General features: G+C 42.4%; 1 protein-coding gene across 3 annotated transcripts in view; it reads left to right on the forward strand.

The window, feature by feature from the left end:
• Positions 1 to 22,796, forward strand: part of LOC144498644 (fibulin-1-like) — a 309,419-nt gene that overhangs the window by 205,129 nt on the left and 81,494 nt on the right. For 2 of the 3 annotated variants that reach the window (XR_013498738.1, XM_078220077.1), the window contains exon 17: positions 14,828 to 14,986. Coding sequence is in view for 2 of the 3 variants with exons in the window: in XM_078220077.1 (XP_078076203.1) it covers positions 14,828 to 14,967 (140 nt within the window). In the remaining variant the exon portion in view is untranslated. Of the gene's footprint in view, positions 1 to 14,827; positions 15,171 to 22,796 lie in introns of those variants that run through there. The other variant, XM_078220076.1, reaches the window with a different exon arrangement.

Here is a 22,796-nt window from a genome sequence, read left to right on the forward strand (position 1 = left end):
GGGCAGAATCAGGGATAGTTGTGTATTGGGAGCTAGTTAGGTTGAGTTGGGATGGAGTGAGTGGTGTGGGCTCATCAGGTCGGGAAGGGACAGGGGTTCTGGGGGGGGTGGGGGGGCTCGTCGTCATAGTGTGAATGGGGATTTCAGTTGTATAGTTACCTAGGAGTTAGACCAGGTTTATCCCCATCTAACCATTCCTGGGTAACTATTCCAGTGAGTAAGTTGGAACCATCTCCAATTCTAACTCAAGAGTTTGAAACTTTTTTTAAGGATCCCAGGAAGCAGGGGAATTCTCCCCAGAAGTTCAGACTTTCCACGTAATTTCCATGCAGGCCTCATAATGGACTTCTGAGAGGTCTAGTAACATCTTCTGGGGTACATCTGGTCTCCAACTATCTGGAGGCTGGAAGATCTGGGCCCATTTTTGCATTCCTACTGTTTACCAATCATTATTTAACCACAATTCTTATTTTTCTGTTCTTTAATTAGCTACCAATTTCCTTTCCCTTTATTACATTGGAGGAGACGATAAGTTTGACTTTAGACAGTTACGTAAAGTGAGTGATATTCAAATCAATGCAAATGAAAATCAGGAGAGGTGTATAACAAGTGGCTGATTCAATATCACTTTCTTTATCACTCAAATTCAAAATTATCCTCCACTGTGTTTCTTTTTGCCACAAGTGTCCTATGTGATACCTTATCAGATGCCCTTTCAAAATCCATATACACATACACAACTAATTTCCTCAAAGAATTGAATTGTATTTGTTAGAAACATTGGGCGAACCCCTATGAAAATTCAACTCCAAAGATACTAACAATGAAACAGCTGCTGTCTTTTCCTTGGGGCCATACATCATCATTTTGTAGCCATTCAAAATGAACTGTCCAGAAAAGTACTTGAGTTGCTTTTCTTGAAAAAAGTTCTGAATTTTGTCATAGTTTTGAATTTCAGTCTAGGTGAATAGACAATAGGGGATACTGTCTCAGGCTCGAGGGTACACCCTTTGAAGTACCCACTCTCTCAATATCTATTATTGACTCTAATCTACAACCTATCACATACTGTGGTATACATGGATACTGCAGCTATTTACAAAATCTGTTTTCACATGGATTTCCCAATTACTATTTTTAACTAAAGTTAAAGCTGAATTTCAACTGAAGTTAAAATTAAATTTAAAAAGTTAAAGTTTACTTTCAGTAAATAAAAAAATGGGGAATTCAGTCTGAATTAAAGTTTAGTATTTCTATATAATTTAATTTTAAATTAACTTTTTCTTTTCTCGCTTGTCTGAATACGGTGTTATCATTTAGCAATTAAAATTAGCATTACAAGAAACACTGGGTTAAAAAAAATCAGAATTTACATGTTATGCCACTGATACTAATGAGTGTCAAATACATAGCTTATTTTAATCTTTTAACATCCACCATGGATTCCTCCTACTACAACCTAAACTGCCAACAAGTCTATACACTGTGTATATTGATACATGCACCAAAAGAAGCACCTATCTTCCTCATTTCACACCTGTCAGGAGATATGACCTTTAACTTCCTATCTCAGAGCTTAATGGTATTGGAAATGTTTCATGCAGTGGATGCTTTAAACTTATTTCCAGTATTTGTTCAAATGTGAAGATTCATTGCTCTGTATGTGCAATTTGCATCAATACATTGTGTAATCTATTAACAGAAATAAACTACCAACTAATTCAGTAAAATGGAAGTGACTGCACTCGGTAGAAATATAAATTATACAGGATTTTACATTGCAGTTGATTTTTGAATGAAGCAACTTGAACTTATTCCTGTACTCCTTTCAGATTGTACCTTTTATTTTATATTGTCTCTCCATGTTCCTCCTACCAAAATGAATCACTTCACACTTCTCTGAATTTCATCTGTTAACTCGTCTGCCCATTCCATCAAATTGTTCTTTTGGGATTCTACATTATCCTCCTCACAGTTCGCAATGCTTCTAACAGTTCACAATGCTTCTGAGTTTCTTATCATCCACAAATTTTGAAATTGCACCTTGTACATCAATATCTAGGTCATGAATATATATCAGCAAGGGCCTCAAAAATGACCACTGGGAAACTCCACAGCAAACCTTCCTCTAGCCTGAAAAACATCAATTAACTGCTATTCTCTGTGTCCTTTCACTCAGCCAATTTTGTATCCATGTTGCTATTGTCCTTTTTACTGCATAAGCTATAACTTTGTTCATAAATCTGAGGTGCAGCACTGCATAAAATGCCTTTTGGAAGTCCATGTACACCTCATCAACAGCATCACCCTCATCAACCTTCTCTGTTACCTCTTTTAAAAAAAACTCAAGCAAGTTAGTTAAACATGGTTTGTCCAAAACAAAACCATTCTGGCTTTCTTTATTTAACCCACATTTGCCCAAGTGACTATTAATTTTGGCCCGAATTATTGTATTTCTGGAGTCCTCCAGAGCTCAGTCCTTGGCTCTGTTCTTTTCTTCATGTCCATGCTGATCCTTGGTGACATCCTCCATAGAGATGGAAGGGAATTTTCACAGGCAAGATGAGGTAGTTTTGGGATCCTGACATTTCACCTTAGTGCATTTAAAGGTGAGCAAGGAACCCCCTTGGACCCATCAGGAAAATAATTAGATTATACAAACGGGCAATTAAATATCTCTTTAACTGAATTTAGCAGCCAGCTAGCCTACTTCCTGAACTGTCACCAATGGTGCACAGTGGGAAGTGCTTCTTAAGTGAAATTGACAGGCTGAAATGCCTTTGATCAATGAAAATGAAGAGCTGCAGCCATGGCCAAGTGCAAGGTTGCTGCTAACAGCACTTCTCAGAGTGTGCTTTCAGTGCTTAACAGCAAATTTGCTAACTTTTTGGAAATCACTTCACCTGTTTCACATTTTGCTCAGCTATAACTGCACATTCCTGTAGCCACCATTACCACAAAAGGGGAAGAGCCTATGCAATGCTCTGCCTTTCAACTCTGTACTGCACAGAGTCTAAAACTGAAAGTAAAACAGCAGCCTGTGTCAACACCCAAATGATATCACCATTAAATCATATATTTAGCACTTAAAACAACCTGCAACCCTTTTAAATATATAAGATCCCTTCCCCTTTACTCGTAACAATAATACTTTAAACACAGTACTATGCATCATTAACCATTATTTGCAGTCAATAAGAAAGTTGATCAGGAGGATGTCTATTCCTCTTTGGTTGTATATTACGTTCTGGAATTTGGCTGTCCTTAACCCTAGAAATATGATTTGGAACTTCAATCGACACTTCTTTTTTGGAACTAATTCTGTATCATTGTCACATGGTATAGTAGCAAAGACACAATCATCACAGCATCTCCTAGAGAGATGTGTGCTTGTTTGAATCTATGTGCACAAACCAGCTCCCTTTCTTTCTGTTAAAACTCACACCCCTAACATAGTTAGGACATTACACTTTTCTAAGGTTCTAACTGTCAAAAGATACTAGGTGAGTTGGCATGGAGGTAATAAAGGCAAATAAGTGGTGGGTGGGGTGGATGGTTTGGCATGAGTTGGCATATGAGCTATAGACGGACATGAGGACAGGGTGCATAGAGATATGACAGGCTATGGTGGATGGGTGGGGGCTATGAGGTGGCATAGGATGACATGGATGGGGTTTAGGGAGTGTGTAGGGAATTACAGGAGAGTGCTGGAGGGTTGGTTTGTGTTTTAATCCTTTTCTAAATAATTTAAGCAAAGTGCCAGAGAACAGAGACAGGCTTTCTGTCCAGTCTGTCTCTGAATTTGATGGTGTCTGCCCTTGTTCCAGGGACAGCAGGCCTGACTTCTAATCTAGCCTACCTCCTGGAATGAAAATCTGACCAGCTTGCAGCCATTTTTAAAGGCCAGATTCAACTAAATCTTCCATAGGAGTATCAACAACACTCAGGACTAAAGAAGCTGGTACTTTTGGTGATGATACTGAGAAATCATTTTGAGATGACAACAATTGGTCAGTATGATGTCACCAAAATCATTCATCATCGGTTTGAATTTTGGAAAAAATTTCAAAGTTTTTGCTAAAACTGTGACTGGTACGCATTTCTCACTCGTAGCATAATTACGCACTAACACTCGATCTCTTTGTTGAAATGAGCGTTGTTGTGCCCTCACGTCTTGACTAGGAATTTGAGATTATCGTGGACACTCGAGTATCTCGGAGGTTTCTGGAAGTAATAACAAATCAAATGTAGTTCTCTTTAAGAGTAGTAATGCAGGTGAACTTTGGGTAGTCATACAAGTAGCTATAAGATGCCAAAAGGCGATTCACAGGACATGATAAAAAAACTTTGCTCTTTCGAAGCTTTTAAAGAATCATAGAAATCATAGAAACCCTACAGTGCAGAAGGAGGCCATTCGGCCCATCGAGTCTGCACCGACCACAATCCCACCCAGGCCCTACCCCCACATATTTACCCGCTAATCCCACTAACCTACGCATCTCAGGACTTTAAGGGGCAATTTTTAACCTGGCCAATCAACCTAACCCGCACATCTTTGGACTGTGGGAGGAAACCGGAGCCACCTACCATGCAAAATCCCTTTGACCATCATTCACCTGAGTCCAACGATCCAATGAGGATCCAGGCTTCAGTTGGGTGTCTATCATGCAGCAGTCATCACCTTGCCGGTAGTGCTCCTGAGCAAAAGAGCTACCAGCCTCTGATTGGCCAACAGTTCTCAGTGGCAGAAATTCTGCCTCCAGGGTGCTTAATCCTGGTGAAATGCCCACCAGTGACCTCTCAACTGTATGATTGGCATGTAATTCTAGCAGGTCTTCCCAGGAGGAGGCAATGCAGGACTCTCACCGGCTCTCCAGCCTATAGCTGAGACCTCCATAAAATTGCCTTTACCACTGTCACCATCTCCCATTTATTGCTCACACTGTCAGCAATGTTAATTCGAAAAATAAAAGCTGATGTTTGGTATTATGTATGTATTTGCTTGATGCCTTTGTGGGATGTTTTGAATTAATTTATGGGTACTTTAAAACATTTTTTAAAGTCCCTTCAGATCATCCCAATGCAACCACAACTAGTTACAGCTAGAAATAAACTTGTCCCACCAGACAGCACAAATGATGTAGGCAGCCTTCCAATCTTTGTACACACCAGGGCGTGGCTCTGATTGATCTGTGTTTCTTATATCCATTGGAATGCACTCATACAGACACTTTTGCATGGGCTCACTGAATCTTCCATGACACAAAATGCTGTAGTTTCTCTTCTATAAAAAGGCTAACTTCAATATCTCCATTAATTTCTTTTTAGAGTCTATTCTGTTCAACTCTTTTTCAATATGGTTTTCTGGTCATTCTGATCCAGATTTGCGATCTAATCTTGCTTAACCATAGTCCCTGATTAAGAAGACGTAAATTCAATTGAATGTGACAATTTATTTCTTACCACATTTATTTATTACTGCATGTTTTACGATTCCTTTACTGGATGGACACTTTTCTTGTTAGAGGGTGGAAAGAAGAACTGCTTTAAGTCCTTGAGACCTTTAGTTGAGCTAATCAGTGTGCAAAAGTGACTTCGGAATGACTCAATCCTGCTAGTCACCTTATTTCCACGCATGCAGTGGCATCAAATTGACTTTTTTCTTGATCAGTAACTTTTAAATTATATCCCTGCATGAAATGAACCTGCCTGTCCAAATGTATATTATTGCATTTGTCTACATCTTCTCCATGGGCTCATGGCCCTAATTTATCAGCTTGCGGCCTACTAATTTGTTCTAAATTACTTACCTTCAAGCACATTGTCAGGCCATCTACAAATTTACAAAAAATCCAATGAATTTACCACATAGTCTGCAGCAGTTCAAGAAAGTATCTCACCACCGCTTTTTCAAGGGAATTAGGATGGGCAACAAATTTTGGCTTTGCCAGCAAGGTTCACATCACAGGAACAAATAAAAAAATGCCTTCCTTTAAAACATAAATGAAAATGATAAACAGCAGTAGTCGCAGTACAAATCCTAAGAAACGTGTGAACATGCTTCATTTAAATACACTCATCAATGGGTACCGAGTGCTTATGAGAGTTTAACAGTTTAACATGCCATCTCCCCAGCATGGTACCTGTACTTTAGTCACTTCTAATCAAATATTTTCTATTAACTTTGTTCAAGAAGCTCTGCAAGTCCGGGCATACAATGTAAAAAGAACTATTCAATAATTTTACTGAAACTGGTCCTCCATTTTCCAAAACCATGTTCGGAGTTCCTAATAAGCCACTGAACTTGCTTAACAATCACAATAACTATATACAAGATGCAATTCTAATTAGGTGCAATCTTCATGCCTATTGACTTTGTTGGTCTGGAGTTGAAACTGTATTACTTGGTGTTTCAATTATTTGGGATTCTACATTTGGTTCGCTCAAATGTCTGATTGGAGCTTGCCACGAGGAATGAAGAGACTTCTCCCGTTCCAGCTGATTGTGCCTTCTGGAGCATGCATCAAGACCATCATTGATCTTCATCCCTCAGAATAATGACGCCTTCTCTGTCAAGGTCCCTGATCCAAAAACCTGTTTAGCCTGGATAGGTTTCTAGAATAGTACCTCCCATTGGAAGTGAAAGTTGTTACTATCTGTAGTACTGTTCTCGATCCTGAACCTTCTGGTATTCCCTGACTGCCAATCCTGGGATAATTTTTTCAGCAGCATGTGAAGTTGAATGCAAATTTTTCTTCCCATCAGCAGCTCGATTAGGGCTAATCCACATTGCAGTGGGTGGAATATATCAAAGAATCATAGAATCCCTGTAGTGCAGAAGGAGGCCATTCAGCCCATCGAATCTTCAGCAACTCTCCAACAGAGCATCATACCCAGGCTAATCCCCCCACCTATACCCATAACCCCACCCATTTACCTCACTAATCCCCGCAACCTACACATCTTGGGACATTAAGGTGCAATTTAGCATAGTCAATCCACCTAACTTTTGGACTGTGGGAGGAAACCTGAGCACCTGAAGGAAACCCACACAGACACCAGTGAGAACGTGCAAACTCCCACAAAGTTACCCAAGACTGGAATTGAACCTGGGTCCCTAATGCTGCGAGGCAGCATTGCTAACAGCTGTGACATTGTGCTGCCCATGTGAGCAGCAGCACTGTTGGCAGCAATATATGTCAGAAGTGCCGTTGGAAAGTTGTCATTTTTCTCCAATAGTGTAGACACCTCTTTTTACCTCATTGTTAGATTGTGGATATCTTGGTGAGTTGGTGAGGTGTTGAAATCGCTAATTCCTGGCAGGAGCAGGGATATTTTGTTGCAATTATAAAGGGCCTTGGCGAGGCCACACCTGGAATATTGTGCACAGTTTTGTCTCCTTTCCTGAGGAAGGCTGTTCTTGGGGGAGTGCACCAAAGGTTTATCAGGTTGATTCTGGGAATTGCAGGGCTGATGTGTGAGGACAGATTGACTAGGTTAGGATTGTTTTCGCTGGAGTTCAGACGAATGAGGGGGGGAATCTCATTGAGACTTATAAAATTCTAACAGGACTAGACAGGGTAGATGCAGGAGGATGTTCCCGATGGTGGGGGGAGCCCAGAACCAAGGGTCACAGTCTGAAGATTCGGGGTAAACAATTTAGGACAGAGACGAGGAGATATTTCTTCACCCAAAAAGTGGTGAGCCTGTGGAATTCATTACCACAGGGTGTAGTTGATGCAAAAACATTGAATGTATTCAAGAGGCGTCTAGATATAGCACTTGGGACGAATGGGATCAAAGGTTATGGGCAGAAAGCAGGATTAGGCTATAGAGTTGGATGATCAGACATGATCGTGATGAATGGTGGAGCAGGCTCGAAGGGCCAAATGGCCTCCTCCTGCTCATATCTTCTATGTTTCTATGTAAATGAATGAAGTATTCATGATCAAACTGTGGGCCGGTGCAGACACCACATCGTCCAGGATACCATGGATCACTAAGATTTTTTTCAATGACCTCTTGTTCTTGTGTGTAAACACTTCACTTGGATCCACTGAGAGAACTAATCAACAATGAGGAGGAAGGACTTGTATTGTATATGAATAGGTCATTTCTGAACATTCCCAATATCTGGTAGGCTCCTGTGTGAGGACAAGGGCTCCCTCTTGACTAGTTTGCACAATGTGCACATCTGGCAGTTTAAAATGATCGCAATTGCTCTTGATATTGTCAACCACTAGACTGCAGACTGGGCTCATGTTCTGCACTTTGTGATGCCCAAATGGCCTTGGTGGAGTTCTTGTAGAAACACTGGCAGAAACACTGACAAATAACATTGTACAACAGCAGATCATCAATTGCGGTAAAGTAAATATTCATAACATTGTCACCTGGGTTCTGCAGTGGCCATTCTTGTGTGCAACATTGAAGGGTGCAGAAGCACTCTTCATCTCGCTTCTGCTCCTGCCATATCTGTTAAAATTTTTTGGAGCTTGCCAGCAGTTGTGTTGTCTTGAAACTGGGAATATGAAGCTTCCTTGTTGACCAGATTGACATGGTTGGTGGAATTTTTCCACAATTTGTCAGAGTGTCAGGCCTGCTGAGTTTTCAGACTAGCAATGGAATTTTCCCCAAAAATTTCTAAGAGTCACAACATTGAGAAAAGTGGGCTACACAGGTATCACCAGCACCATCCAAAAGTGCAGATACAGTCACCACGGTGGAACATGTTAGCAATGAGGCTTCTGGGAAACTTTCTGGTGCGCACCACACAGCCGTAGATGCATATCAGGTGGAGGTGGGAACATCTGAGGTATTGGGCAGGTGAAGGTCTGTAGAGTCAAGGAAACAGCTGACCCCTAGCCAGATGTCGGACCGCTGGGATCAGTTCTCACAAAGCTGCTAGAGATGCAAAGGAGGATCTGGGGATTGCAGGAGCGGGTGTCAGTAACATTCCTGCAATTATGAGGCTGTTTGGAGTAGTCCCACACCTTCAGATTTAGGAGATAGTGCTGGCATTGTGTGGCACCCATGCCAACACTGCAAGGCAGCTGCAGTAGAAAGCCTGAGGCAGAAAATGGTAGCCATGGGTGACAGGGTCCAGGCCAAGGCCGAATCACAGAGGACCATGGCTGAGGACCTCGGGAGCATGCTGGAGGCACAGAGGGTCATGGCTGTGGGCTTAGAAAGCATGGCCCAGTCACATTAGACCATCGCTGAGGGGCTGCATCACCAAGAGGACATGGGTGAAGGCAGTCACTGTAGTTAGGGAAAGGGTAATATGCACTGTAAAGAATCGCTATCAAATGTTCTTGCACCCCGCAGCTGTGACTCCTCTGACTGTGATCCGCCTCCCACAGGGGATTCGATACACCAAGCATACCCATAGAGGCTCAGATCCTTGTTCAATGCAAGAGAGGGCCTTCGGCCCACCCAGTGTCCACCGGCGGTACCTATTGTCAGAGTCATCTGGGTCCAGTGCCAAGTAACGGTGCCAGATCCCTGACTACCATGGTACTCAAGTGCTCATCCGAAACGCCGTTAGGGTTGCGAGGTCTCCGGCCCCCATCACGGATGTAGGACTCAGTGGTCCGTGCTCCTCTGCCCCAGTCCCCCCCCCAGTATCTCAAGCAGTGGCAGCAATAGGGACTCCATCAGTCCACAGTGTCAGACAGCCTGGGTGGCATCTTCCTCACCCATGGGACCTTGGGACTTGCCCCCCCTCAACACCACCCCCAGGTTATTGGACTACACAGTGGTGCCCCTGGCCCTCACTCAGACATGGGCCTGGATGCCAGTGTGCAATCAGATAACAGGTAGGAATCAGACTGTTATTGCACCAGGGCAGCATCACAAAGTGCCACATAGTGAGCCGTCATGACCCTCCTGCCTGGACCAGTAACTCGATAACAAAAAAAAACACAAAGCTGATTTGCATATTAATGACATACTTAGAAAGGTGCTCAGTGTCAGCAGGGAGGGCAAGAAAGACGCCACTACCAAGCTGCCAGAATATACAGGCAGCAATCCAACTACTTTGACATGTCTGAGGTCCGGTGTTGCAGGAGGCTCCAGCTTTCAAGGGAAGATGTCATGCCCATATGCCAGATGATTGGGTCAGAGGAATTATATGGGTGGACATCCAATGCTATGGCTCTCAATGTCACTGTCGCACTTAGCTTTTATGACTCCGGATCTTTCCAGTGGGTGATCTTTGCAGTCTCCCAGTCAGCTGCACACAATTGCGTCAAACTGGTGACTGACACTGTTCAGGCAGGTGAGAACATTCATCCATTTCAGGCTGGACCAAGTCAGGCTGAGTGGGCCAGTGGTTTTGCTACAATTTCAGCATTCCCCCACATCCAAGGTACCATTGATAGCATCCATGTGGCCATCAAGGTGCCTGCCAGCCAGCCGGGTGCCTTTGTCAATACAGGTTTCACTTCATGAATGTTCAGGTAGTTTGTTATCTTAGATTCTACAGATCTTTACAAGTCAGCTTTGCAGCTTCTACGTTGCCTTCATACTGCACCACTTAAGTGCCAAGACTCGTCGCCACTCCAGCTTGCCCCAATGAATATTTGTTTTGGTGACAAGGGGTATCCCTTGAAAAGATAGTTGATGACACCTTTTAGGTGACACCCGAAGACAGAGGCAAAGGAGAGATACGAATGCAGCTCTGTATCCACAAACTGAAAAGGACAATTGGCTGGCTGAAAATGAGGCTCTGATGCCTGGACCGCTCCTGGGATGCTCTGCAATATCTGCCAGAGTGTGTGTCGCTCATCATCATTGTCTGCTGTGCTCTTTACGATTTTGTTCTCTCTAAGGGGGGTAACCACTGAACCAGGAGAACACTGAGGCAGGTGCACCAGCTTCAGAGGAGGAATCCAATGAAGACTCAGGTGCAGAGCTCGGGCAGGCAGATGGCGAGGTCAAAGAGACTGAAATGAGGAACCTTCAGGGAGGCCTTCATTCAATGGTCCTTCAGCTAGGCAGCCAAGGCCTGCATTCTGTCCGAATTCCTGGGCACTACCTTCACCCCAAACATCTCACACATGACAATATCATGATCCCAATGTCATAACAATGCCTTAATAATAAAGTTTGATGTTCCAAACGTCTCTTGCCCGGCATTGATGAGGCAAACAACCCTTGAATACATAGGACACTCAGGCCTTGTGAGCTTGTAGTAATTTTACTTTATAATATGAATGTTGAACAAACCAAAAACATCCAATCGGGACAGATTTAAACACCGATGATATGAAACAAAACATAAGCCTCCAATATAAACCCATTGCTGTGCTGTGTGTCTTAAGTTTATATTTGCGGGTGTCTCCCCCAACAACACACCCCCTCATCCTGCAATCCCAGCCTTTCTGCAACCTGATGACCTCCCTCCCTGCTCGCACTCGAGATCCTCCAGCTCTCAGTTCATGGCTGGTAAGGATTGCCAGGTTAGGCACCTCACCACCTGTGGCAGATATTTCAGAATTGTAATGGCTACGTTTCCCCTGAAGTTAATTGCAGAGTTCCATTGATAATAAACCCTCCACCTCCAGTACTGTACCATGCTGCCTCCCAGCCACCTTCATTTCCACAAGGCATGTGGATATTCCCAAACCCTTTGCATACATAACCCTTTGATGGACCCAAGTCTTCAGAATTCTCTCCACACATGGGCAGAAGTACGTTCTGAAACTTTGTGATTCCCATACGTTGAAGTGCAACTATGGATAGGCACCCTTCCTCAGTCCCCCCTTCTGGACAATGCCCACTCAGAACTCACTCTTGCCAAACTCAGAAGATAATTGAACCATTTCTGGCACTGGATCTATGTCTGCTGGACTAGGTCATGCCTGCTGACCTCAGCTGCCATCTCTGCTTAGACCTTCTTGGTGAGGTGTGATGGCCAGTTCCTTCCTTCCTCGGCATGAGGATTTCCTCCTGGCTGTCCGCCTCCACAGGGTGTGCAGACACTTGTCCAAAAAAATGGGGGGGTTTGTTGCCCACCTGAAGTTCCCTCCCACCTACTGCGTATTCTTGTTGCTGCAACCACCATGATGCAAACGTCCCTGCCTCCTTCATTGTCTTTAAACTTCGTACCAGACTGCCATTGGACCCAGCACCTGCTATGTGCCCGCCAGACCAGCTGACCCTATGTGGATGCATTTCATGCTGGCTACCATTTAAGTGGTCAGCCAGCGAAATATCGCATTCCTTAATGAACTCGGATGGTACTGGAAAATGTGGCCGATGTTGGTCCCACCCGATGTGCATACGTCACGCATAAAATTCAGGCCTTGGTTGCAGAGCACATATAATATTTCTCATTTTAGTTTGTTTTTATATTAGAATGTTGCTTGCAAATGTACCTTTGACCTTGATGTCTCCTGGTTCATATAACTGTGCTATAGGTGGCTACAGACATTGTTTTACTAGCTATGGTTCATTATCTGACAGGCTCCTCTACCCATTTTAAAATTTGTGATATGACCAGCATTCCAAATATGAACCTGGGATGCTTAATTTCTGTTGAAAAGCATTGTTGAACTTCTTCTTGGTGTCGCTCATCTATCTCATAGACTTGTTTGGGATCCTCCACATGTCTCGAGGTTTTGGACTTTTACACTTTTCCATAATACCCCAGGTAGTTGTAGTGAAAGCCGCACAGTGTTTGCTGAATACTGCTTGCTCCTGTGAGGTAATTTGGCATCACAGCACTGACACGGTCTACCACGATCTTGTATTTTGTTTGGGTATTGCTTTCCTTGCCCTGAAGTCCCCTTGCCCTTTCATTGCTTTATGACCTGAACTACTGCAGTTAGTCTGTACCACGGTTTAATTTCACCATACAAAATGGAACGGCTTTGTTGGCGGACTTACAATTATCTGAGGAATTGAAAAACTTTTTTCAAGTCAGATCTTCTTTAGATCGGTGTTCATCCAAAAGAGTACCATCTGCCACTCCCACTACACTGTGGTTACTTATGAGCTTCAACTTAAGGTCACCACAGTCACACCCTTCAGCCAATCTATATAACTCATTTACGAAAGAGTCTACAGGTTCCCTACTCTTTTGGACTTCCTCATTGGATTTTGCTCACTCCAAAATGTTATTGCTTTAGGTTAAAGTAGGTGTCATACGACTTCATGATTTCTTCAAAGTTACCAGACGGTTCATTTATTCCTTGCCTGACAATTATGTAATCGGCTATTGGACCATCAGAATATAATAGTGTGTTCACTTGCTCAGGCTCTGGTTTCCTTATTCAAGCTTAATGCTTTCATATATCTCAAAAATCTTCTTCTCCATAACACCCAATTTTGCACTGGTCTGGCCCTTCCTTATTTGGTCTGGCAGCGATGATGTACCATCCATAGGTGTATTCAGCACAAGAGAATATAACTTTTTTAAAAATGACTGTGGTAATCATTTTTTGCTTCCCGCACTTATTGGGATTTGGTGAGCTTCCATCACAATTATGGAGTTATTTTATACCTCAGCGATTCTGCAGAAAAGCTTTTCAATGAATCGTTTTGACCAGCTAGTTACTTTTCTGAGCCTGGGGAATCAAATTGAACCAGATTTTTTGTTCTGATTTCTCTTTAATTTTTTTTTCATTTGCACACGGTTGCCATGTGTTATGACATTGACTCTGGATCTGGGCTGCAGCCATTCTTCGAGCTGCATTCATTAAGCAATCGGTCTGCCCGTGCTGTCTGATTATTGAACACAGTAAGAAGTTTAACAACACCAGGTTAAAGTCCAACAGGTTTATTTGGTAGCAAAAGCCACACAAGCTTTCGAGGCTCTGAGCCCCTTCTTCAGGTGAGTTCCCATTCAGATTGCAACAGAATTCCCACTCACCTGAAGAAGGGGCTCAGAGCCTCGAAAGCTTGTGTGGCTTTTGCTACCAAATAAACCTGTTGGACTTTAACCTGGTGTTGTTAAACTTCTTACTGTGTTTACCCCAGTCCAACGCCGGCATCTCCACATCATGATTATTGAACAACATTGAGAAGCTTATTTCAGCCTTTTCTTGGAGCTTGCTCACTCTTTTGTGATTTGGCTAGATTCTTTGACTCTGCTTTCAATCATGTCTCCCAGCAGACCTCCACGTGCTCTGGTGGAGTCCTTTTACTCTGCACAGGGGATCTTTCTTCTGCCCTTCAGCCTCCACACCTGTAATGGAGCTTCTTAGACAATCTCCAGCTGTGTATTCAAGGTCTTCAATATAGGCGCACTTCTCTCAGGTCAGATTGCAATTTCTTTACTTATTCATTGATAGGGATTTTGGGGTCTTTCACTTGCTGCCACCAAGTTGTACGGTTGTATGTTGTTTCATGAAAAGGTCTAGAGGCTTGTATGGTTGAACAATGATTGTTTATTAATAACTAACTCATAACTATATACATATATGCAGAATACAATCATAACTAGGTGCTATCTTTATGCCGACTTCTACCAGACTCACCATTATGCTCTATTACTCCCGTGTGATTCGACATATCTGTTTCCCAGAGCCATATTAACCCTTGCTGTTCCAAACATTCAAATACTACAAAGATTATATTGAAATAAGCCAATTGAGGCAATGCATCATGTAGATAATACAAGCTGCAGTCAGAAACCAGTGGCAGGGGTCCTGGATGGTGTTGAACATTTTTCACTTTGCTATAGTTGTACTGATCCAGGTGAGTGAAACATCTGACTTGAGTCTTGTAGATGATGAAGAGGTATTGAGCTGAGCTTCTGAATTAGTTAATGATAAAAATTACAAATCTATAGGGTTAAGTGTTTCTTTTCTTCCCCCTCCAGGTGTCGTTCGAATAGTGAAACCAATTATTGGACCATTCACTTCCATCTTAAAGCTGGAAATGGACTACTACTTGACAAAGCAACTGTCTCATCGCAACACTGTGTATGTTATCATCTACATCTCGGAATACTGGTTCTAGGGGTTTTCTTCATGTAAAGGTAACCTGCAGCAAACACAACTGGCCACAGCTGTTAACCACTGAATAATACAGGAAAAAATCTTCTGTACTTCATTTATGCTCCTTAAACACCAGCATCAATACGATTAGAATGCTTCTAGCAGAGCAGCATGTTTACCAAAGATCTATGTTTTCTCTCAAATTTATATTTAGAATAAAACATTTTAAAATAAATTCACTTCATTGCATTAATATTTTTCAAGTAGTTCTATACCGAGAACAATTAAATTTCAGTGTGGAACAAGCCAGGGAGACAATCAAAAATATATAGTCTTGATACCTGAAGTATGCAGTCAGCCGAGCAATGACACATTAATTTCCTCATTAACATGCTATATGTCTTTGTGATGCAATGAACTATTTGAATATGAATTGCATTTGAATGCTTGTCAAATAAGCCAAACAGTTGGCTACAGACTGTTTTCTTTTAATAGTTTGCACTGCTCTGAAACAGTCTGAGTTATTCCACATAAGTTCATCGGAATAACTTGTAGTGCTGAGGATGACAGGTGAGCAATATTCATTGGGCCCTATTTTACCATTTTGATTCTAAGTGCTGGGTGGACTTGAAACTGGGAGTGTTTCAGATCCGACTTTCAGGTGCCCCCATATGCACTCTGCCTGAAAAAATATCAGCAATTCTGAATCATGCTGCATAAGCCTGCTTAACGTGCCCGAAATCCTGCAGCTCTGATCGGCGCCTCCAACTGCGCATGCACAGAAAAAAAATGATAGAATGCGGCTCCCCTGCCACATTGCTCCCCAGCCGGATAATGCTTCCCCCAGACCCAAAGACATTGCCCCGCCCCCATAATATTATGACCCCCTTATCCCCTGACCTATTCTGCCACCAAGACCAATCGCAGGCCCCTCCCCCCTTCTCCCACTTCAACCCCACCAATCTCAGGCAGAGTGGCAGTGGACCCCCCCTTCCCCCTCACTGATCTCAGACAGAGTGGCAGCAGACCCTCCCTTCCCCTCACTGATTTCAGCCTGAGTTGCAGCAGACGCTCCTTTCCCCCTCACTGATCTCAAGCAGAGTGGCAGCGGACCCCTCACTTCCCTCTCACTAATCTCAGGCAGAGTGGCACGGATCCCGCCTCCCCCCTCACCGATCTCAAGCAAAGAGCCGTCAGATGCTCGGCATTTACCTCCTCACTAACTGGAGCACCCGAATTGGACTTCTGTGGAGCATGTCTGTTTCGCGCCAATTCTGGATGGGTGAACATGGTGGTAAAGGGGGAAGTGCCGGTAAGGTTAGGCGTGCAGCCCATTAAGTCAATTTAAATGCATGCAAATACATTTAAGTGGCCGGCGCACTCATTTTGGGCGCGGTCCTGATTGTGGCCATTTTCGGGCTTTGATAAAGAGGGAACCGACACAGAGGCAGGTGCAGATCGCGCTACTCGCCTCATGCCCGACTTCATCACGTTTTTGAAAATGGGCGCAACTTGATAGTAAAATGGGCTCATTATCTCTACAAGCTCCAAATACCTCAAAATCAATTGCAGTGTTCCTAATGTTTCAATAGTTTCAAAAAACATGGGGTTAGAATTTCTTGTCGGGACATAATCGGGAAGTTACACCCCAAATTATGCACATTCATGTACCCATTTTGCCAATGATGTGGAGATGTCGGCATTGGACTGAGGTGGGCACACTAAGAAGTCTCACCCAACACCAGGTTAAAGTCTAACAGGTTTATGTGGAATCACGAGCTTTCGGAACGCTGCTCCTTCATCAGGTGAGTGAGTCATCTGATGAAGGAGCAGCGCTCCAAAAGCTCGTGATTCCAAATAAACCTGTTGGACTTTAACCTGATGTCATTTTACCAATGGCTATTTAGGGCTAAATTTTGACCCAGTCTCAATAATAATCACAGGAACTTAAAAATGGCCATAAACAAAAATAAATCAACATTGAATTCAAGGATATTGCAGAATGAAAATTAATGTTTCCAGTCCCCTAACTAGATAACATCTATACTGACTAAGATCATGCAATTGTGGAAGCTTTTCAGTTTTAATTGATTTATACAGATACCACAAAAATGCAAGCAAAAAAATAGAAGAAGCAGTGCAGGTCTCTGTAAGGACAAATATATTTTAAAACTCGCTTAGAAAATTACAATAAAACACCATGTAATTTTTTAATTTCCTGCTGTAGCAAAAATTCTGGATTTAGTTATAAACTCATTTTGAACAGCAAAATTGCAGGATATTCATGAGTCTGGCTCTATAGTCTGGAGGTGTAACCATTATAATGTTTCAAGATCCATTTGGGAACAGGGATCTTCAGAAGGATGTACAGGAGCAAAGAAATTTGGGTCTACCCAGGTTTCCTTGATTTTTTTATGCTAACCACAGAAGGTTCCGCATCATTCTGTTTGCCATTATATTTGAAATAGTAGCAATTGCATCAGAATTTGAACTAATATGTATACAGTTGTATGCAAACTCTCACCATAAGCAAAATATATGCAATTGCTTGATTTTCAATGACTCATACTATTGTCCAAGACTGGTGAGATATTTCCAGTACTTGATCAATTCTACCAGTTATATGAGTCAACCTCTGAAGGCAAACACTCCATAAAACAGCCTGTGCTATTCTTATAATATAGTATTATACGCCAATAGCACACATCTTTTCATATATTCATCTTGTTTTATAAAATGCCACAGTGTGTTTATTTCCAATTTAAGTTGAAAAAGAAATGTTTCTGAAGTTCCATATGTTAATCCATTCAGTGTAAAGGTACAGATCAAGATATTGTATCAAGGAAATAACTGCTGCTGGAAAGGGTTGGAGTCCCCAGGTAACCATGTTTGACTATTCTCAGACTTTGACTCAACCCCAGTGGATAATGAATGTTCAGATTTGCAAAAGAAACTGATGTAATACTGGAAATGGAAGACTTGGTGTCAATCTTGTGACTGAGTCCTTGTGTGATATGACATTGTATGTTGCCTGGAGGTGTTGGGCAACTGACAGTATGGACCAACTTATTCATTCCTTCGAAAGAAGGGGTCTGCTGTGTATGTACAAAAAATAAACTACTTTTAATCAAAGATTTGAAATGTCTTTTATTCCTTACTTATTTCATATGTAATGTTTTGAAAATCAGGAGAGGGAAGTGGGAAGAGGATATGCAGTGGGGGGAGGGTGAAGGGGTGGGGGTGAGGAAGGAGAGGGGAAGGGGTTGGGAAGTTTGGGAGTTCACCTCCAAACTTTAACTCAGACATTTCATGTGATACTAACCACATGCCTAGATCAGTACAACTGTAACAACAAGAAAGAAGCTCAACACCATTCAGGACAGACATGTCTGCTAGACAGGCACCTTTGCCACTCGTTTGTGACTGCAACCTATCTGCTGCACTGCAATGACTCACTAAGCATATTTGAACATCACTTTTCTGTTCATTTTCTGTTAAGTTAGTTTTTAAAGTTTATTTATTATTGTCACAAGTAGGCTTGCATTAACACTGCAATGAAGTTACCATGAAAGTTCCCTAGTCGCTATACTCTGGTGCCTGTTTGGGTACACTGAAGGAGAATTTAGCATGACCAGTGCACCTAACCAGCGCGTTTTTCAGACTGTGGAAGAAAACCGGAGCATCCAGAGGAAACCCACGCAGACACTGGGAGAACTCTGTGCAGACTCTACACAGACAGTGACCCAAGCCAGGAATCGAACCAGGGTCCCTGGCGCTGTGAGGCAGCAGTGCTAACCACTGTGCTGCCCATGTTAGTGGCACTTTTTGGCCATCCACCAGCGCATTTGTAGACAGGGGCTGTGGGCACGTTAAATAAAACGAGTGGCTAGCCTACCACCTTCCCGACTGCCCCCAAGCTGCCAGTCATAATAGGGTGATGGGGGTAGGGGCCTGACTGACTGCCTTTAACTGGCCAATTAATAGCCTTATTCTGTCTCCACCATGAAGGAGGCCAGCCCGTTACTTTTGCAACTCGGGTTAAAAGGCAGGAAGGAAGGTGTACACTTCCTTTGGGGTTCCCTGTGCCCACTGGGAACCCCCCAAAATCGTACCTTCCATTTTGTGCCTCCCCACCGAACTCCAAAATTCAACACACCGCCTACCTCCCTAGGATCCCGGATTCTTTCCTGACGAAAAACCTTGGACCTATCCAAGTCCCACATCCATAGAACTTCTTCTGGATACTCCCTTGTATTCCCAGCACTACTGTGTTCTGGTACAGCTGGGACTACTCAGCTGCCAAGCAATCAGATTGGACAGCAGCTTTCAATGGGCAGGATTTTCTTTCTCTAAGGTGGGAGGGACACTCTCACCTTGTTAGGGCCATCCCTCATGTAATATTGCTGCAGTTCAGCTCTTTTTAAAGTCAGTGAGCTCAAGAACAGCTTTTCAACCAGTGAGCAATATGCCCCACCCCATAAAATTAATCACAATGATTGTTTTTGAAATTCAAGTGGATTTCAATTGAGTGATGTCAAATTAGATGCTGAGTCTTAGAGGGGAAATATAACCTATAGTATTGACCATCTAGCTATGTAGGCATTCAGATGTGCATCTATTTATTGATAGCAATCACAACTACACTTGATAAATATGGTGTGAAATGTAAAACATTAGCAACTAGCAATGGACTAGAACTCAGTCAGGGATATGATGATACTGTGCCTTTAAGAAATGTATTTATATGTTATATGTTTCTTGTGAGGGGTAAGTTTAAAATTCAACTTTGGTTTACCTGATGTCGATTTGTTTGCAAACCAGGCAGCTCGGTGTTGTGAATGTAGGAGAATAATTGTTCCTAGATAATGGGCTGTTTGTTTTAATCTGAGCTAATGCATTTTTGTTTATTTTAGGTTTTTCCCCTGGGGTTTCAGCACAGGGTTTAATTAGGTTGATTGACAAGAGACAGAGTCATGTGGATAGGTAGAGCTAGGCTTATAGGGAAAAGTTTAGTTTTCTACTTAATCCTGGAAGAGGTAGTGCTTTCTCTCTCTCTCTCTCTTCTGAGTGTCAGAAGATAGTTGACTCTCTGTCTCTATCTCCAAAAGTGTTCAAAGGCTTGAGGACTGGCAGCTCACGTACCAGTACATAAGCCTGTGTTGTTTGCTAACTGATTTTGAAGAGGAGTTTAAGTCGATGAAGAACACTGCTTAAATTGAAACTCGAGATAGGTTAGCTAAGAATTGTATCTTGCCATGTTTAAGTATTTCAACTAGTAAAAGTTAAGCTAATTCATTTGTAATATTTAAACTATATTGTTAAAAATAAAATTTGTTTAGATAAAAAACTTCCTAGTGTGTCAATAGAATCACACCTGGGGTGAAACACCTTGGAGCAAATTTTTCCATTTCGCCTGCCACAGGAATCATAGCGGGCGAGGGGCAGATCTTGGAAAGGTCCATTGACCTCGGGCACGATTTTCCAGTTTTGGGGTGAGTGCGGCCGGAAAATCCCGCCACTTATCTCCACACTAATGCCAAGCTAAAAAAATAGTCGGGGTGTAGTCTAACTTCACAATATACCTTGGGGTTTCTAATCTGCCCCCTATTAGGGGTAGTATAGGAACAGGTAAAGTCAGTTATTATTGATCCTACTTCCGAGTACTGAAAGATCTAAGACCTTCATTTTCTTGGTGCTGCCAGACCTGAAGATCTTTCCCTTAATGAAGTGGGCCATCAGGACCCTCCCAGTATAATGGATTGGCCTGTGCAGTGGTTTCAGTGATTCAAGGATCCTGTCTGGGCTTTCATTCTTGGCACTGCCAAATTGTTAGGTGTAGAATTTTAGGTACGAAATTGTGAAGTTACAAGCAATATTATGTTCATTCATGCACCCACTTTACCAATGTCTATCTAGACCCATATTTGTTGCCAATCTAAGCAATGAACAGAGGAGGTTGAAAATTAGTATAAACAAAAAGGAATCAACATACAAGGCAGGGATTGTGGCTTGCACCAAACTTGCACTATAGAAACTAGAAGCAGGAGTAGGCCATTTGGTCCTTCATGTCTGCTCCGCCACTTATTTTGATCATGGCTGATCATCGAATTCAATACCCTGATTCCCCCCTTCCTTCCATATCCCTTGACTGCTTTAGCCCCAAGAGCTATATCTAATTTGTTCTTGAAATCAGACAACATTTTGGCTTCAACTACATTCGGTGGTAGTGAATTCCACACATTCACCACCCTCTAGGTGAAGAAATTTTTCCTCACCTCAGTTCTAAAAGGTTTACCCCTTATACCCAAATTATGACCCCTAGTTCTGGACTCCCCCACCATTGGGAACATTCTTTCTGGATCTACCCTGTCTAACCCTGTTAGAATTTTGAAAGTTTCTATGAGATCCCCTCTCACTCTTCTAAACTCCAATGAGTACAATTCTAACCGACTTAGTCTCTCCTCATACGACAGACCTGCCATCCCAGGAATCAGCCTGATAAACCTTCACTGTACTCCCTCTATAGCAAGGATATCCTTCCTCAGATAAGGACACCAAAACTGCACACAATACTCCGGTGTGGCCTCACCACCTATACAATTGCAGCAAAACACCCCTACTCCTATACTCAAATCCTCTCACTATGAAGGCCAACATACCATTTGCCTTCTTTACTGCCTGCTATACCTGCGCACTTACTTTCAGCAACTAATACACGAGGACCCCAAGGTCTCGTTGAGTATCCATCTCTTTCAATTTACACCCATTCAAGTAATAATCTGTCTTCCATATTCTTTTGTCAACAATTAAAGCTTTAAGCCATCTAATTAAACTAACATCCATATGTATTAAAATCATTCAATCGTGGAAGCTTTTTCAGTTTTAAAGTGATTTATACTAATACTGTGTTAATGCAACTCATTCACAGACTTATAATAAATAGAGAAAATACTTTAGGTAGAATATTTGCAGAGGTTCGCCTGCTTATCCACTAACATTTGAGGATGATTGGCAGAAACTCCATCCATGTTGTTTCTCTGGGATTTTTTTTTACATCCCATGAAAAATGGCACTGAGACAGGATAACTCATTACATTAAAAAAAGGATAAAATGAGATTGAATTTCTCCCTGGTCTTCAGATCATTGTGCAATTGTGGTCCTCCAGGGTGCTTTTTCTTAAACATTATCTTGGTCATTTACAAATACCAGATCAAGATCAGCATTGTTTCCCTTCTGCATGGAGTCATAAAAGAGTCTTCCATTACTTGTACCAATTCTGATTAAATCCTTGGGTTTTCCAAATTTATTGGGTGAATTGACAATGCCACACATCTTAGTTGGTGATAGGGCAAACTATTCTTCTTTATGTTGACTCAGTGATCTGTTGCTTAGATTAATTTACATTAGAGATTTCTAACTAAAGTAGTTGTTTCTGTAGCTTGCATCATCCCACAATTATGTTTACTTCTTTGACATATAATGTCACCTCAACTCCTTTCTGAATATGCTAAGGTTGATGTTGACTTTTTTGGTAATTGCCTGAAGTGAACTGGCCAGGAACCTGGACGGTAGTCTAAGGAGGTTCAAAAGATAATTCTAATGGACTCTTCAGTTCCATGGTCTGTGGAACAGGTTGTAGTCTGCATGTCCAAAGATGTGCTGGTTAGGTTGATTGGCCATGCTAAAATTGCCCCTTAATGTCCTGAGATGCTTAGGTTAGAGGGATTAGTGGGTAAATGTGTAGGGATACGGGAATAGGGCCTGGGTGGGATTGTGGTCGGTGCAGACTCGATGGGCCGAATGGCCTCTTTCTGCACTGTAGGGATTCTTCTACACACACTTCAACCACT

This window comes from Mustelus asterias, chromosome 9 (genome assembly GCF_964213995.1).
Source record: "Mustelus asterias chromosome 9, sMusAst1.hap1.1, whole genome shotgun sequence".
Lineage (NCBI taxonomy): Eukaryota > Metazoa > Chordata > Chondrichthyes > Carcharhiniformes > Triakidae > Mustelus > Mustelus asterias.